This window comes from Echinops telfairi, unplaced genomic scaffold (assembly GCF_000313985.2).
Source record: "Echinops telfairi isolate 266 unplaced genomic scaffold, ASM31398v2 ScPeMD7_3;HRSCAF=10, whole genome shotgun sequence".
NCBI classification, from domain to species: domain Eukaryota; kingdom Metazoa; phylum Chordata; class Mammalia; order Afrosoricida; family Tenrecidae; genus Echinops; species Echinops telfairi.
The window spans coordinates 57327575-57343734 of NW_022103899.1; the positions used below are offsets into that span (position 1 = coordinate 57327575).

Consider the following 16160-nt stretch of genomic DNA (forward strand, 5'->3'; position numbering starts at 1 on the left):
CCAAAGAGTTACAGTCCCGGAAACCCACAGGGGGGCAGTTCTACCCAGTCCTATAGGGTCGCTATGAGTCTGCACCCACTCAATGGCAGTGAGCTTGGAGTTTGGATCCAAGTCACTAGCTGCTCTTCGTGAAAAGATGTGGGGTTCTGCTCCACTACAGCTTCACAGCTTCCGAACCTTAGGGGAATCGGTAAGGTCCCCTGTAGGGTCGCTATGAGTTGGAGCTGACTTAATGGCAGTGGGGTTTTTTTGGGGGGGTTTGTTTTAATCTAAGATGCCCTGGTGATAGTGGTTAAAGTGATTGGCTGCCAGTCAAAAGGCCAGAGGCTGGAATCCACCAGCCACAATGCGAGAGAGCCAGGTTCACAGCCTCAAAAACAGGGCCACCGTGAGTAGGAATGGAGTCAACGGCAAAAGGAGTCTTATGGCAAACGATCGCCAGGCCTGTCTTCCGCTGTGCACTCCAATTTCCAACCCTCGGAGCACCGGCCATTTGCACCACCTCGGGGTTGCCTGTGCGCACGATGCAGAACCCGGGGCCAGGCCGATGTTGTCGGCGCTGGGCATCTGGATCTCCTTGGGCTTTGGCACTTCGTGGCACTCCGGATTTTGGACAGAGGGGCCCTGGTGGCATTGTCGTCGGCAGCTGGAAGCCACCCGCGGCTCCAAGGGAGAAAGACGAGGCTTTCTACTCCCATAAAGGGCGAGTCTCGAAACCCACAGGGGCAGTTCTAACCTGTTCGATGGGGTCGCTGTGAGTCAGAATGGCCGCGATGGCAGTGAGTGAGTTTGGAGGGAGATAAGGGCGACCACAACCAGAAAACGGTCCAATTTGTGGGAGTAGCAGGGCCCATCTTTTCACAGTTCTGAACTGCTGACCCGGTAATCACAGCCCAGCAGCGCACCACCACCTTACCACCTGGGCTCCCGGTAGCCCTGGGTTACCGCTAAGGGACGTCGCAAGGAGGCGGGAGGCGCGGTGGGGGCGGGGCGGGGCCTCACGGGGGCGGGGCTTCGGGCAGGGACCCAGAGGAAAGAAGCCAGCCCGCCCCCACCCTATCCACTCCCCAGTTCGTGGAGCTCCAGCGACTTTGGGGCAATGACATCCAGGTCGGACACGCAGCCCGCCGCCGACGGGCGTTTCCTGAAGGGCAAGGAGGTTGGCAAGCAAGCTAGCCAGCTGTCTGTTTGCGAACACTTCGGATCTGTGGGTGTCAGGTTCACCCCTGAACTCCCAGCGGAACGGCCTGCACACACCGGGCCGCACTGCTCTCGCTGTAGGTCTGAGAAGGACGCAGAGAGTCAGCCGTGCCTTCAAAGCAATGCGGTGTTGCTAGCGCCCCGGGGAGGAAACCGTCTCCTTCACCGGGCCAGCATCTACGCTACATTCCTTGGTTCTTGGCCTCTTGGTCCATTCCAAAACGACCTTAGGGCTTAAATTCAAAGCACCCAGTTTGCAAATGACTAGTTTACAGGGAAAGCCTGTTTGTTTTTGTTTTTGTTTTTGTTAGTTCTTCATGGTGGGGAATAAGCACCTCAAAACCCCCAGGTGCTCCAATCAGTCTGGGAACCAAATGGCAGTGAATCTGTTTGTATAGAGATTCAGCCTCCAGAGGTGCCCTCAGTGTGTATTGGAAAGTGGATTGTTCTACTAACCAGTTTAACCCTTTGGGATTTGTCTGGGTGTTTATGGAATTTAGGTACTAGGGTTGGCTTGCTCACGAATCAGATCCTAACTGTTTTGACCAGCATGCTCTGAGCCACTTGCAGGCTTTTCTAGCTTAGAAAATTACGTATTCCCAATCCTGAACCCATTCCTGCTGCTGTGGTACCACCTGCAATTGTGATGTATCACGCTTTTGTGACACCGTGTTTAGGTGGCTGTAGGCTGTAAACCCTTGGATGCCTTCACGGTCTCTTGCAGATGTCCCCTTCATCCAGGTGATGTGCCTTTGTTCTGTGTAAGACTTCAGAAAAGCGCCTCTATAAGTTGTAGTTGCATTTGGGGTACCATTCTGACCCTGCTTTCTTTTCCGCTGCCAAAGGACCTTCTCCTTGGTGACAAACCTCTCTTTATCGGGGCCCTGTGATTGCGTAGTAGCAGCAGTTGGGAGGATGGCGCAGGGCTGGGTGGTGACGTGTCTGTTGTACACTCTATCACTGTGAGTCCGAACTGTGGGTACCTAACAGCTAACGTGATTCCATTCAGAGGCCACTCACTTCTCTGAAGAGGCTACAACAGACCTGCCAGAACCATGACCTACTAACTATTCAAAAAGTACATTAAAAATCGTCATTGTTCAACTTTATGCAACACCCCGGTGTTGGGAGAATTAATTTCGAAAACGAACTTGGCTAAAAGTGTTGGTAAAAGCCTTTTCTAAGAATATTCTCTTTGCTCCCTTCCAGGGTCTGGCTCAGCAGTGGGGCGGAGGGCATACCGGGACCGCCTAAGCAGCAGGTGGCGCTGCGCACACCACTCGCACTTCCCCCCGATACCTTTTCTCTCGGCAACGAGAGGTGACGGTGGGGGGCGTCTTCTCTTCAGGGGTGGCTACTCCAATGCCTTATCCCAATACGGACAAACGTCCTGATCGCGCAGACTCTGGCCACGGGAGGAAGTGAAGAAGACGCTAGCGCTCTCGGTTCACCTTTCCTCGAGGGCCAGGGCAGCGGCGGCGGCGCGGAAGAACTAGACGAGGGTCAAATAGGCGTCAGGCAGCGCGGCGGGCAGGCCCGCGGCGGGCGGGGTCCTGGGGAAACGCAAGCCGGCGGCCTGAGAAGGCGACTGACTGGGCAGCTCACCCGGGAGCGAGCTAACGCGGCGAAGCGAACTGGTTCTGAGCTGACAGATCCACAGCGCTGCCGGGACGGCGAGCGAGTGCGAGGCGCAGCCATGATCACCTCAGCCGGTGAGCACGGGCAGGAGCCGGCGGCGGGAGGGAAGAGCCGCGGGCGCCGCCGCGCCGGCTTTTAGCTGAGTCAGGGCCGGTGACTGGGCACCTCCCAGCGGAGCGCCGGTCTGCGCGGCCCCTCGTTGCCCAAAGCCCACCCGGGGCTGAGGTCTGGGGCTCTGGCTGTTTCTCACAGAGGGCCCCGCGGTTTCTTCCAGCTCGGGGGGGTCCATCGCGCGGCGTCCACCGCCTTGGGGTGCCTCCCCAGCCACACCCCCGCCCGGGACCCGGACGCGTCCCGCCCCCGAGAGGGGCTCCCCGCCCTCCTCTAACTCTGGCCCTCGGCCCCCGGTGGTCGGGGCCCAGATGGACCCCTGGGCGGGCAGCCGAAGGCACAGCGCCGAGTGCTGCTGGGGTGAATTGGGGTCGGCCTTGTCGGAGGTCCACTGCGAGGGGTTCAGGGAAAGCACACAGGGGACTTGGGAGGCCGGTGGGGCAGCAAAGACAGCACCCCGGAGGTGGCATTTCACACCAAGTGTTCCAATTGATTCTCAGCGACCGGACCTCGGGTTTCCGAGCTCGTTACTCTTAATAGAAGAGAAGATAGCCCCCTCTTTCTCCCGCTGAGCGGCTGCTGGTTTCGAACCTCCGGCCTTGCGATCGCCATCCGACAGGTGGTCCGAGCTTCCACACCCCCTCAACGCCTTGTTTTGCCCCGCGCCTCCCTCCCAAGTACCTCATTGTACACCATTGGTGATCAGAGGGATCACCCGATGGGAAGGGGCCCAAGCCCCCCACCTCTTTATGAGACCTGGCTGGAGATTCTCCGAGACAGCGTCATGCTGTCCAAAGATATTGAAGGCTGGACACCTCGGACGTGGGGTGAGACGTCTGTCTGCAAGGATGAAGTGCTCTGAAGGCACTGGCGTTGAGGGAGAAAGAAGGGGCTTTCTACTCCTGTAGAATCACAGCCCCGGAAACCTACAGGGGCAATTCTACCCTGTGCCCCGGGGTCCGTATGAGTCGAAATCCACTTGATGGCAAGGAGTTTGCGTTTTGAGTGTTGGTAACCCTTTGCTGTTGAGTTCATTCTGACTCTTAGTGACCCTGTCATCCATAGAGTGCTCAAAGCAGTCATCTTTGTGGAAGCAGGCAGCCGCGTCTTTCTCCCTCGGAGCCCCTGGTGGGTTTGAGCCTCCTGCCTCTGGGTTAGCAACTTCGTGCTGAACCCCTGCACCCCGAGGACACCTGCTTGTTGTCTTCAAGTAGATTCTGACCCGTGGCGACTCCCAGCTGTGATTTCCGGCTGTGGCATTTTTGGAAGCAGGTCACCAGCCTTGCCTTCTAAGGTGACTAGGTGGATTTGAACCATCAGCCTTTCAGAGAAGTGGTAGAACCATCTCTGGTCTCCATAAGACAGTGTAAGAAAGAGCATTTCCAGTCCAAGCTCTAAAGATAAAACACCAAACACCGCCATTGAGTTGATGCTGACTCATAGCCACTCTTCAGGACAGGGTAGAGCTGTCCCTGTGGGAATAGAAAACCTTGTCTCTTTCCCAGAGTGGCTGGTGGTTTTGAAATCCTGGCCTTGCAGTTGGCAGCCCAACCACTGTGCCACCAAGGCACCTCCAAAGATAAAGTAAGCACCAAGTTTCTTGCCACCTGTAAATGTAGACCTCACTCTACTTCAGATCTAGCCTTGACCCATCTGTTAGGTTAGCCCAAACCGCCCTCATCTCTTGTCTAGGTTAATAACCAAGACAGATGAGTTTTATCCCCCTTACCTCCATACACTCCATTCTTTTTGTTGTACCCAGAGTGTTCTTTTTAAAAGTACGTAATCAAATTGTCTTATTTTTTCCATTATATTTAGAGTAAAATCTAAATATAATGGAAAAAAGCTCCATGATGGAATGAATACCTGCCACTTTCTTCTTTGTTCACCACACCCTAATCAAGTGGGCTTCTCTTTCTTGAAACCATCTTTTCTCTTCGGCCACAGGCCCATTTGTACATTCTGTTTCCTCTTTCTAGATTCTTCGTCATGTTTACCACACTTTTCCAGTCTTAAGTCACTCCTCAGATATTAGTCTCTCCTGGCCATCCTATTAAAACCTGCTGCCTCTTGTTCTCCAACTCCCCACCATCTCAAGCCTGCAAATTGCCTTGTTTACTTGCCCAATTACTGTGTATCTCCTTGAGAGAAATGTTGAGCAGGAAACTTGTTTTTAACCATTCTTGGAACATGGAGGGGCTGTGGTAGTAGTGTAGTGTGTATTTATTACTGTCATTTGTTAAGTTTACTGTATTACCAGCTTCCCATCTAAACCTTTGGTAATTTGTTTCCTGTCCTTTGGTTTTCAGGTTGGCCTACCATCTGACCCCCAGGGGCTTAGAGGCAGTGTTGTAGTTCTAGGGTAGATTAGGCAGTTTCATTATTGAGTACTAAGATCACAGTGGATTGTCACAGTGGCTGAAACAATGGGCTCAGGCATAGAAACCATTGTGAGCAAGAAACAGTGTTTACTTCTGTTGTGCATAGGGTCGCTGGGAGTCCAAACTGTTGGACCTAACACATTTCAGTGGCACCTAAGGAGACCACAGTGGTGAATGAGAAATCAACATGTACTTTTCTTCTAAAGAAATTTGGCCATACATTTAGCCATGTTCTGCTGTCCACAAGCTGGGCTGTTTCTAAGCATTCCATTTCTTAACATGTCTTTGAATAGAGCAGTGGTTCTCAACCTTCCTGATGCTGCCACCCATTAATACAGTTACTCATGTTGTGGTGACCACCCCCAATCATAAAATTATTTTCATTGCTACTTCATCACTGTCATTTTGCTACTGTTAGGAATCGGAGGACGGGGTGAAAGGGTCATTTGGCCCCCTGGTTGAGAACCGCTGACCTAGAGGCTAGAATAAGAGTTTTACACTGTTTGAGTAATTTAATCAGAAGAAGTAAGACTGTGCTAGGCTTCTTGGAACCCTGGTGGTGTTCACATTGTTGTGAGATGCATGGCATCCCAATCATGGCAACCCATTGCACAGCTGAATAAAACCTTGCCTGGACCCCATCATCCTTTGATCTGTTCTGGATTGGACATTTGGGATTAGTGGGGTTTTCGAAAAGTTGCCACACTTTGGAAGTAAATTCCCAAGTTTTTCTCCTGCTTTATTATGACAGCATCTTTTGTCTTACTGATGACTGAATGTGATCAATATTGTTCTAAAATTGTGGCACGTTTTCTCATTTTGATCTCTTTGAGTCAGTGAATCAGACCAGTGGTCCTCAGACTGTAGATTGTTAGGATCACGAGGAAGCTGTGTGATAGCACACGGTGCTAACTCTCAGCCCAAAGTTTCTATTTAGTAGGACTGTCTCTCAATACACACTTTTCTAGCCACTGGCTTGGATAATTCATTATTATCGAATTCATGGATTATCCAAGCTGGTGGCTAGAAAAGTGTGCAATAGCCGCACAGCACTCAGGCAATATCTGATTAAAGGATTTTTTTAAGGGCTGGCTCGAAGGTAATGAAATATCACTACGATTGCTCAGTCCTTTACAGGTCGACCTCCTTGTCTACACCCTTCACTACTGCAGTTTACTTTTAAAAATTGACCATTTGACTATTAAAAAAAATAATAAAGAAGTTAACAAGTTGCAGTGCTTTGAGAAATGCTCACAATACAGTTAATCGTCAAGACATACCACAAAGTTCTGGGCTACTAATAAATGCTCAAAGGGCCCGCCACTCTGCTGTAAGCCTCAACCCTACAGTGTTTAGCTCAAGCCCCATGGTTCACTAGCCCAGCTCCCCGAATTACGCGCCCAACCTTCACAGCCTGAAACCACTTAGCTCCCCTACTATGGGCCAGCCAGTTCACTCCAGTAAGGGCCCAGAGAGGCCTGCGGCCCCCCCACCCGCAGCATTCAGCTCACTTGCTCTCGAAGACCTGAGAAGTCTACCACTCTGTCTGACCTGAGAAGTCTACCACTCTGTCTGACCTGAGAAGTCTACCACTCTGTCTCATGCTGGGACTCTGCTTTTGCTGCTGCTCCTCCCTGCCTCTTGCTAGGAGTGAGAGTCCCCCTCCTGCTTCTCAGTCTACACCCAGCAGGATGACAATCAAGTGAATCCTGTTAACAGTACTCACAGGTGAATCCTATCACTGTCTTCGCCTGCCTTTTTACCCAGACCCGCACAGCAAAAGCTTGTTTCTAACTCCAGGTTAGAGACTGACTAGAAGCGCCACGTTATAAGTCACTGCCCCTGCTGTAGGGCTGTGGGGGAGCCAAGAAGTTACGTTTTAAGTTAAGTTGCCAGTTAATATTGGTGCTACTGTCTCAGAGACCACACTTTAAAGACGAGGTACTTTTGAAAAGTAGGTAGTAATCTGAGAGTGGAGTTGGGGATTTGATAATACAGTTAATTCTTAAACTCTGAAATGTGAATCTTCACAGCTTTAAAGAGAAACAGTCATTGCTGTAGTGAAGTTCTTGTTTGTTCCTAAGTTATTATTTGTACCGCCATATACTTTTGAACAAGCACTAATTGCCGTCTAAATGAGCATAAATACCATAATCATGATTCACCTTTGGTCTTACAGCTGGAATTATCTCTCTTCTGGATGAAGAAGAACCACAGCTTAAGGTATGTACTGGAGGGAAAAATCACTGTATGTTGTATGAATACTCTGATCTCTTTGAATTTAGTGGTCGCTGAGTATCTCCCGTCCCGTAATAGAATCTTGCTCCCCGCCTTTCCTCTCCCCTAGCCCCCTTTCTTGAACAGTAGCATCAGAAGAGGTGTCTTGGCATTATCAGTTGGTTTTCCACAGACTGAACCAGGTTAATGCAAGTCAGCCTCAACTGTAGCACTTGAATAACCTCCAGTTTGCCAACAGAAAGTGCAAAATACAGTTTCTTATGTGTTACAATTAACTTTCCTTGAAATTTGAATTGTGTGTCAAGCAACTCAATTGATTTAAATCTAAGCTAGCAGCCTTGTATATGTTGCTCTTGTACTGGAGGGAGCTTCAAAAGGTGTGTGGAAAATTCCATTATCTTTTAGTTCCATTTTCCTACGAACTGTTAGAAGCCCCCAATATTTCAGGAGGAAATATTCATTTTGATAAGGAATGACCTGAAGGTTGAGTTGATATTTTATGATCGAAAACAGAAAGAAAATGGTAAAAAAAATATATTGATCAGTTGGTGTTTTTATATTTGTCATAGATTAAAAGCTCTGGCAAGTATTTGATTGATTGGAAACATCCACCACCACTCCGCCCCACTTTTTTTTTAAGTAAACGTTGTGAAAAGTCTGTTCAAAACTGAATTTTGGTTTTATTTTTGTACAGGAATTTGCACTACACAAATTGAATGCCGTTGTCAATGACTTCTGGGCAGAAATTTCTGAGTCTGTAGACAAAATGTAAGTAATTATTTTTGTAAATTGGAATAAGGTAGATCACCTTTAATTACCTGTGATCTGAGTCTTGTAGCTTATTAATTCATTTAGACATTTTCTGCTACTAAATCAATAGTTCTCAACCTTCCTAATGCCATGACCCTTTAATACAGTTCCTTATGTTGTGGTGACCCTCCCAACCATAAAATTATTTTCATTGCTGCTTCTTAACTGTAATTTTGCTACTTACTATTATTAATCGTAATGTAAATATCTGATAGACAGGTTGTATTTTCATTGTTACAAATTGAACATAATTAAAGCATAGTGATTAGTCACAAAAACAACATGTAATTATATATTTTGAAATATTTATTTCTGATAACAAATGAAATTTTGTCTTGAAGCATGGTGTAGCATGGGTAAGTCTTCACGCTGGGTTCTCGTAGATGGGCGTAGCTGCATGTGGGCAGACCCGCCTGGAGACGATAGAGGAGCGGTGTCTCAGTTCCTAAAACCATCAGAAATATGTGTTTTCCAATTGTCTTAGGTGACCCCTGTGAAGGGGTCGCGACCCACGGGTTGAGAACCACTGTACTAAATTGTTACTTGAATACGTAGTATTGGGAGTCTGAAAGAAAACCATTTAAACTAGGCCTATACCGTCCTAATTTCTTGCAGAGAAGTTTTGTATGAAGATGAAGGCTTCCGGAGTCGGCAATTTGCAGCCTTAGTGGCATCAAAAGTATTTTATCACCTGGGGGCTTTTGAAGAGTCTCTGAATTACGCTCTCGGAGCAGGTGATCTCTTCAATGTCAATGATAACTCTGAATACGTGGAGACAATTATAGGTAATTATCTTCCTTTTGGTAATGTTTTATCTCGTTGGCTCTTTCTTACTCTAGTGCATATAGCTCCCCCTTCCCACTACTTTCTGATGTTGCCAACTTTTATTTTAATTGAAGTTCATACTCTTTGCAATACTGTCATGTAGGCTAGTTTTAGATCTGTCCACCAACCACTGTATTTTTGTTCAAATGACTTACCAGTTAGTGTCCTCTGTCCGCTCTACATTCTGTGTGTGCATGTTCCATGAGGACAGCTGCAGTGTTTGTCACAGTGAACAGGAGTAACTCGTGATCGGTGGAGAAGCTCACCAACAGAACACATGCAGCTATCTTGACCATTATTATGCTCTAACGCATATTGTTTCGACACACTCAGGACTAAGATTACTTCATGTTTTAAAATTCATTTAGAAAATGGTACTTTCTCATCATTGTTCTTTCACTGTATCTGCCGTTAGAATTCTACTTTGCTATAGTTAATGACTATACTACTATGGTGAAATTTAGTCAGATTATCATGGACAGTAACACGAAAGGTGGCAGTGTACTTGGTTTATTCCACAGCTACCCGAGGAGGAAGGAATTAACTGTTTTCAAATAAGAAAACTTTAGGCTCTGAGATGAGAAAGGCAAATGGCAATTTAAAAGAAGGACCAGAATTTTTTCACACCCATACAGCTTTTCGTAGCCCTTGCTTTCGCGTCTTTTTCTTATTTTAGAGACCTTGGCAGTACAGTGGTTACGAGTTGTGCTGCTAACCCAAGATCAGCAGGTGGAAACCACTGGCCACTCCTTGGGTGAAAGACGGTGCTTTCTACGTCCATAAAGAGTTAGAGTCTTGGAAACCCACAGGAGGCAGTTCTACCCTGTCCTATAGGGTTTCTATGAGTCTATGGATTCTAGGGCAGTGAATTTTTTAAATCCCCCCCCACTCTTTTTGTTTTTAAATACATGCCCATGTTTGGAAAAGCATTCAAAGAGAGGAGGTGTCGATGGTCAAGCTCTGGATCCTCTGCCCTGTATTTCAATCAGAGTAGCTCTACTATATGTGATATTGTTAGAAGATTTCATAGCTTTTAAAAAGTTTGAAAATTCCTCTTATAGATGGAAGAAGGGACTACACACTCTTCAGACATGTCTCTAGATATATTATTTCTAGCAATCAAGTTTTGGGTCATAATTCCGGGGTTCAAAATACACATTCTCTGTCAAGAGTTTACCTGTAGATCTTCTGCATTCCTGATTTGAAAGGAAATTCTAGCCAGGAAAGGAGAAAGTTACTCTTCTGTTTCAGAAATCCAGAAACACTAGAGATTTCAAAGGTCCTTAAGTTCAAATTAGGAATTCGAATTCACATTCTAAAAGTTTTGCCATATAGTAAGAAAACATTGCAAACTTCACTTTTTCTTTTTAAATTTATTTTTCATATATATAAGCCATTTTATTAGAACCTAATCCAGACATCATGTACTTCACCAGGTGAGTTGCAACTCTCTTTACTGCTGTAGGGGTTTTCATCTTTGCAGCCAATGGGAAGAACAGAAGATTTTTAAGGATAAAGCGTATCATTTGATATCAGAGCACTTGCTCCATATTAACTTAGAAGTAAAGAATAAAATACCCTTTTCTCATTCCTGTTACTTAGTAGCTTATTTTGGTGTGTGTATTTGATGGCTTTTTGTGATGAATGTTGAAAGTGTTTTTGCAGCCCTACCGTCTTACGAATCAGTATGTGTTTAACAGGAGGGCTGTTCCATAGCGTCCCCTAAGGTAGCTAGTTCCAGACTGTCTGCCTCCACTGGTGGAAGGAGGTTGCCCGTCACTGGACTAGCTTTGTCTGCTTTTGTTTGTGCAAGTAGGGCTTACCTTGTTCTTTGAACTTTGTAGGAACTGCTAGGACGGGTTTTTAAAATGCCGAAGACGTCTGTGAGGGGTATGCAGACTGGAATTTGGAGAAGACTTAGTGATGTCATAAGCACCGTATCTAGGAAATCATGGCTAGTGTGAGGCCTTTCCCAGCTGTGAAAAGACCTCGTAGTTAGGGTTTAACCCTGGTGATAGAGGCCATGAATCTCAGGGAACTGTCCCCTATGTCCTAATTCTGAGATTCCTCTCTAGTAGAGGTGTTATTTCTTTTTCTTCTTCTTTTTTTTTAAACAAATAATTGTATTAGGAGCTAATCCAGACATCATACCATTCCATAGTTCAATCACATCAAGCACTATTAAAAAATTGCTATAAAATCAGTTTCAAAACATTTGCTTCCTTCTTGAACTCCATGATATCAGTTCCCCCTATCTCCTCTCCCCTCCCCCTTGTTTCTTAACTACAGTGGGTATTTTGTAGATTTCGTACAAGCAGAAGTATTTAAGGTCTGACTGTTCTGTGACTACTACTTCGTTTTCATTAACCGTCCCTAGACCTGTGTGATTCTACCTGGCTGGCCCCTGAATATGGTATATTCTAATTGATTGGAATTCTCTGCTTCCTCCCAGTATAGACCTGTTGTTGTTAGGTGCCAGCTAGTCAGTTCTGACTCACGGTGGAATATAGACTATTTAGTGTATATGTGGTAGGCACACATTTAACAATATCTAATGGAAATAAATTTTGCATGTGTTTAGCAGTTCTTTATGGAAGTTCAAATTATTTCTACTTACTGGAGCGATTGTTTCTAATGAAATAATCTTGACTCTAGTTTTCTTTCCTCTCTTTGGAAGGGAGTGAGTCTAGCTAGTGAGCTATAGACAGGATAACTCGCGTGCACAGGCAGACTCCAGGATGCTATGGGTTCAGTTCCAGAATGACACAGATACAGGATGAGCACATATTGGTGGACAAATGGTGTTAGCAGACGTAGAGTTGCCATAACCTTAAATAATTTATTTATGTAAAATAAATTTTAAATTACTCTATTGAAGGGGGGAAGGTTGGAGTTACGCAAAGCACAGTAAGGCAAAACCTGCCTGTATGTCATTCCTGCTGCACAGCTCTTTAGCTTCCTTATGCTTTAGGATGCAACTGAGAGATCCCCCTCTTGGATTGTTTCTAGAACGATTCAGTTGTGATTGCTAAATAGTGTGCATTGAAAACAAACTTTAGTTCCTTCCAATAGGTGTGGCACTCTTCTGCTCTTTAGATTATATACCTGAGGGGGAATAGTACCTTACTAATGTCAACCGAGGTTCATCCTCACCCTGCCACTCCACCTCCCCAACTCGTGAAACGTGAGCGCCACGTTGTGCACATGCACCATTGCCTGTGTTTCCAGGGGGGATCGGTCCCACTCACCTCATTGTAAGAACATGAGTATTGTGTTTGATTTGCTGCAAATGCTGGAAAGTGTCTAGAATAACCCTTAGAACCTGCAGCACATTTCAGGTTCTTACACTGTTGTGCTACAAAGATGATTTTAACACCATCCCTAACTCTGTAAGGAGGAAATTGCTTCAGTTGGCAAGAAGTGTACTATGTATCACCCTGTCATAATTGCTGCAGTAGGTCTTTTCCAAGAACCACAATGATCGAAAACTTTGTCATTTAAAGTAAAATAACCAATAGTTATTTGTAGCTGACTGTTAATACAACAGCTTACTCGAGGTAAATAGTTTTGGTCAAAATAAAGTAACAAGACAATGTTCTGAATAATATATTGACATCATTAGAATTATTAATTAGTATATAGCTTTCTAGTACATTTAAGGAGGACACAATATTTATTTGAATATATAAATTGTAGTGTCTTATATTGGTTTATTACTTTATAATCATCCCATAAATATATTTGATTATAAGTGGTAGGCATTACCCTTTCTCATAGTAGTCCAATTTACAAAGTGATCAGAGTTATTTTCTTTACACGATAGCAAAATGCATCGATCACTACACCAAACAGTGTGTGGAAAATGCAGACTTGCCTGAAGGAGAGAGAAAACCTATCGACCAGAGGCTGGAAGGCATAGTGAACAAAATGTTCCAGCGGTGTCTTGATGACCACAAGTACAAGCAGGCCATCGGCATAGCTCTGGAGACCCGGCGGCTGGATGTCTTTGAGAAGACCATATTGGAGTCGGTAGGTAGATGTAAATTTGAAGAGCTAATGATTACAACTGAAGAATCTCATCGATAGTGAAGAGAAAATCTAGCATAAAAATAACATACTGTATGTACTCAAGTATAAGCCGACCTGAATATCAGCCGAGGCACCTCATTTTACCACAGAAACTGCATTTCAAATGTGCTGAAAAACTCGGTGTATACATGAGTATATACAGTACTCATTTGCCAAACGTTCATAGATACCTGCTTCTGGCTTACATTTCTTTGATATTTTGAGGGTCTGTATTGGAATGCTGTGTTAGCCTATCCTCTTTAAGAAGACTTGATAACTAAATGTACAACTAAGCCTACAAACTAGATTTCTGATTGGGGGTGGGGGCAGGCTGCAAAAATTATGACAATTGTTAGTCACCAACCAAAGTGCCAACCCATTCCACCTGCCTCGCCATTCGTCCTCTCGACAAGCAAGCTGTCTGCGCCCTAACCATGCCTTCCTCTGGATTCCTCAATGCACACGGCTCCACTTCTTTGGGGTATTTTTGTCAAAAATATTATTTCTTTCCTGCTTAATTCTTGTTCATGATGCAGAGCTCCGGTCAGTTGACACTCATTTACAGAGCCTGCCATCAGTCGCTGCCACTATTACCCTCCTCTCCCGACTGCAGCAAGCAGGTCCTGTTGTACCTGGAGCCTGCTACTTTTTCATAATGTCCACACTTAGCAGTTACTGTGTATCACTAGGTGGTTTAAATCTGTTCTTCATGGCAGATTATAAACTCCATCAGGACTGACATTTTGTGTCCCCAGAGCCAAAAAAACCCAAAAAAACTCCCCTCCTCCCCAATCAAGTTGATGTTGACTCAGTGACCCTATAAGGCTGTGTAGAAAGAACTGCCACTGCAAGTTTTCAAAAGTAACCTTCCGGGAGTAGAAAGCCCTATCTTTCTTGGGGTGGTTTCAAACTGCTGACCTTGCAGTTAGCAACCCACTATGTAACCATTATGCCATCAGGGCTTCTTTAGAGTCTAAGACGATGCTAATACTAGTAAAATCTATTTAGAGTAAATTAATGCATGACCTAGTATCATCAAATGGCTCTTATTCTATTCTCACTTAATTTGGGGGCCTTTGTCTTCATAAGAAAAGGATTAAAATAATTTGCCTTTATTCCTTCCACAAATATTTTTTGAGTAAAAATGATGAGTCTGGCCACTAAGTTATGAGAATCCAGTAGCAAGAGACAGAATGACACTTCATAGAAACTATTATAAAACATAGCTGCTTGGCATATGGACCTTTTGAAGTGTAAACATAAGGCTTGACTAACCAGATGATAATATATTTTTAAATCTTTAAATATCTTTCAGAACGATGTCCCTGGAATGTTGGCATATAGCCTCAAGCTCTGCATGTCTCTAATGCAAAATAAACAGTTTCGGAATAAAGTTCTAAGAGTTCTAGTTAAGATTTATATGAATTTGGAGAAACCTGATTTCATCAATGTCTGTCAGGTAAGGGAACTATTTCCACTAATCTACACTAGAGGGCAGTGGTGGCTCACTGGTGGAATTCCTGCTTCCATGCAGGAGACAGGCCTACTTCCATTTGCAGGCAGTAGACCGTATGTGCAGACACCACCCACCCATCTCTCATGGCTCATGTACTGCCATGATGCTGAAAAGGTCTCAGTGGAGCTTCCAGAATAAAACAGACCCCTATGAAAGGCCTGACAGCCCGCTTCTGAAAGTCAGCCAATCAAAACGCTGTAGATTACAGTATTCTAGTCTACTTGTGATCATGGGGATGGCATAAGACTGGATAGCATTTTATTCTGCTGAACATAGAATTGCCATGAGTTGAAGACCAACGTGACAGAAGCTAACAGTCACCCCACACTACACTATCTACTCTATAGCCATTACACCTGTCTTCTCTAGTGGTGCATAATTGTTACATCATCCCTGAATCTCAGAAAAGCTACTTTGTTGTAATGAATTTTTCTGTGTGCAGTTACTTTATTTTTAATCTTGAAAAATATTTGAAGCCATATAAGGAAATGGGAAAGTTATAAAAAGAAGGTAGAGGGATCAAAACAAAACACAAAACCCAACTATAATGTTGTTTATGTTTCATTTTAAAACTCATTTGAAGTGTAAAAATCACCATTAGTTCTTTCCCCAAAGAAAACAAAAACATTTGGGTATGTTTCATTATCTCTTTTGGTGTATGAATTTTCTTGCACATGAACTACATTTCAGGTAGACTGGAAAATTAAGTCTTTCACTGAACTTTTCCCAAAGATGATTTATAGTCTTAATAAGTACATCATTCTTTTTAATTGCTCTATTTCAGTTTATTAAGTTGAAGTGTACATATTTCTAAGTTTTAAGGATTGCTTCATAATGATTGTATTTTGCCTACAACTGTTATTTAGTGCCATTGAATTGTGCCATAGGGACCTGACTTAACATTGAAACACTGTCCTGAAGCACTGTCCGGTCCTGCACCATCCTCACAATTGTTATGTTTGAGCTCATAGTTGCAGCCACTCGTCAGCCCCTCTTGTCAAGGCCTTCCTCTTACCACTGCCCTGCCCCTTCACCGATTACAATGTCTTGCTGCAGCAACTGGTCTCTCTGACGATTTATAGGGCTTTCATCGCCTGCTTATAGTATAACATCTTATCATGCACTGTTTTTCACTGTAGTATGTGTTACTATCCTTTATCCTTTTAAAATATTTAGACATATATTTCAAAACAAATTTGAAACTGCAAAAGCTGAAAGAAGAAATGTACCCATATTTATATTACTCTGTGTTTTATTCTATGTAGACATCTAGATGTTTGTTCATTTCTAAGTTGTTGGCTAACAATTTTGTGACCTCATTTTAAAAAATACATGTTTTTAACATTGAGTCAATAGAATACAGCCATCAAGTG

General features: G+C 44.6%; 1 protein-coding gene across 1 annotated transcript in view; it reads left to right on the plus strand.

Annotated features, from left to right (window-relative positions):
• The first annotated feature begins 2795 nt into the window (after positions 1 to 2795).
• The window catches only part of PSMD1 (proteasome 26S subunit, non-ATPase 1), a 98113-nt gene continuing 84748 nt past the window's right edge, over positions 2796 to 16160 (plus strand). The window contains exons 1-6 of the mRNA XM_004701672.3: positions 2796 to 2912; positions 7510 to 7553; positions 8263 to 8336; positions 8994 to 9163; positions 13027 to 13232; positions 14587 to 14730. Coding sequence (XP_004701729.1) covers positions 2897 to 2912; positions 7510 to 7553; positions 8263 to 8336; positions 8994 to 9163; positions 13027 to 13232; positions 14587 to 14730 — 654 coding nt within the window. The 5' untranslated portion in view covers positions 2796 to 2896. The remainder of the gene's footprint in view (positions 2913 to 7509; positions 7554 to 8262; positions 8337 to 8993; positions 9164 to 13026; positions 13233 to 14586; positions 14731 to 16160) is intronic.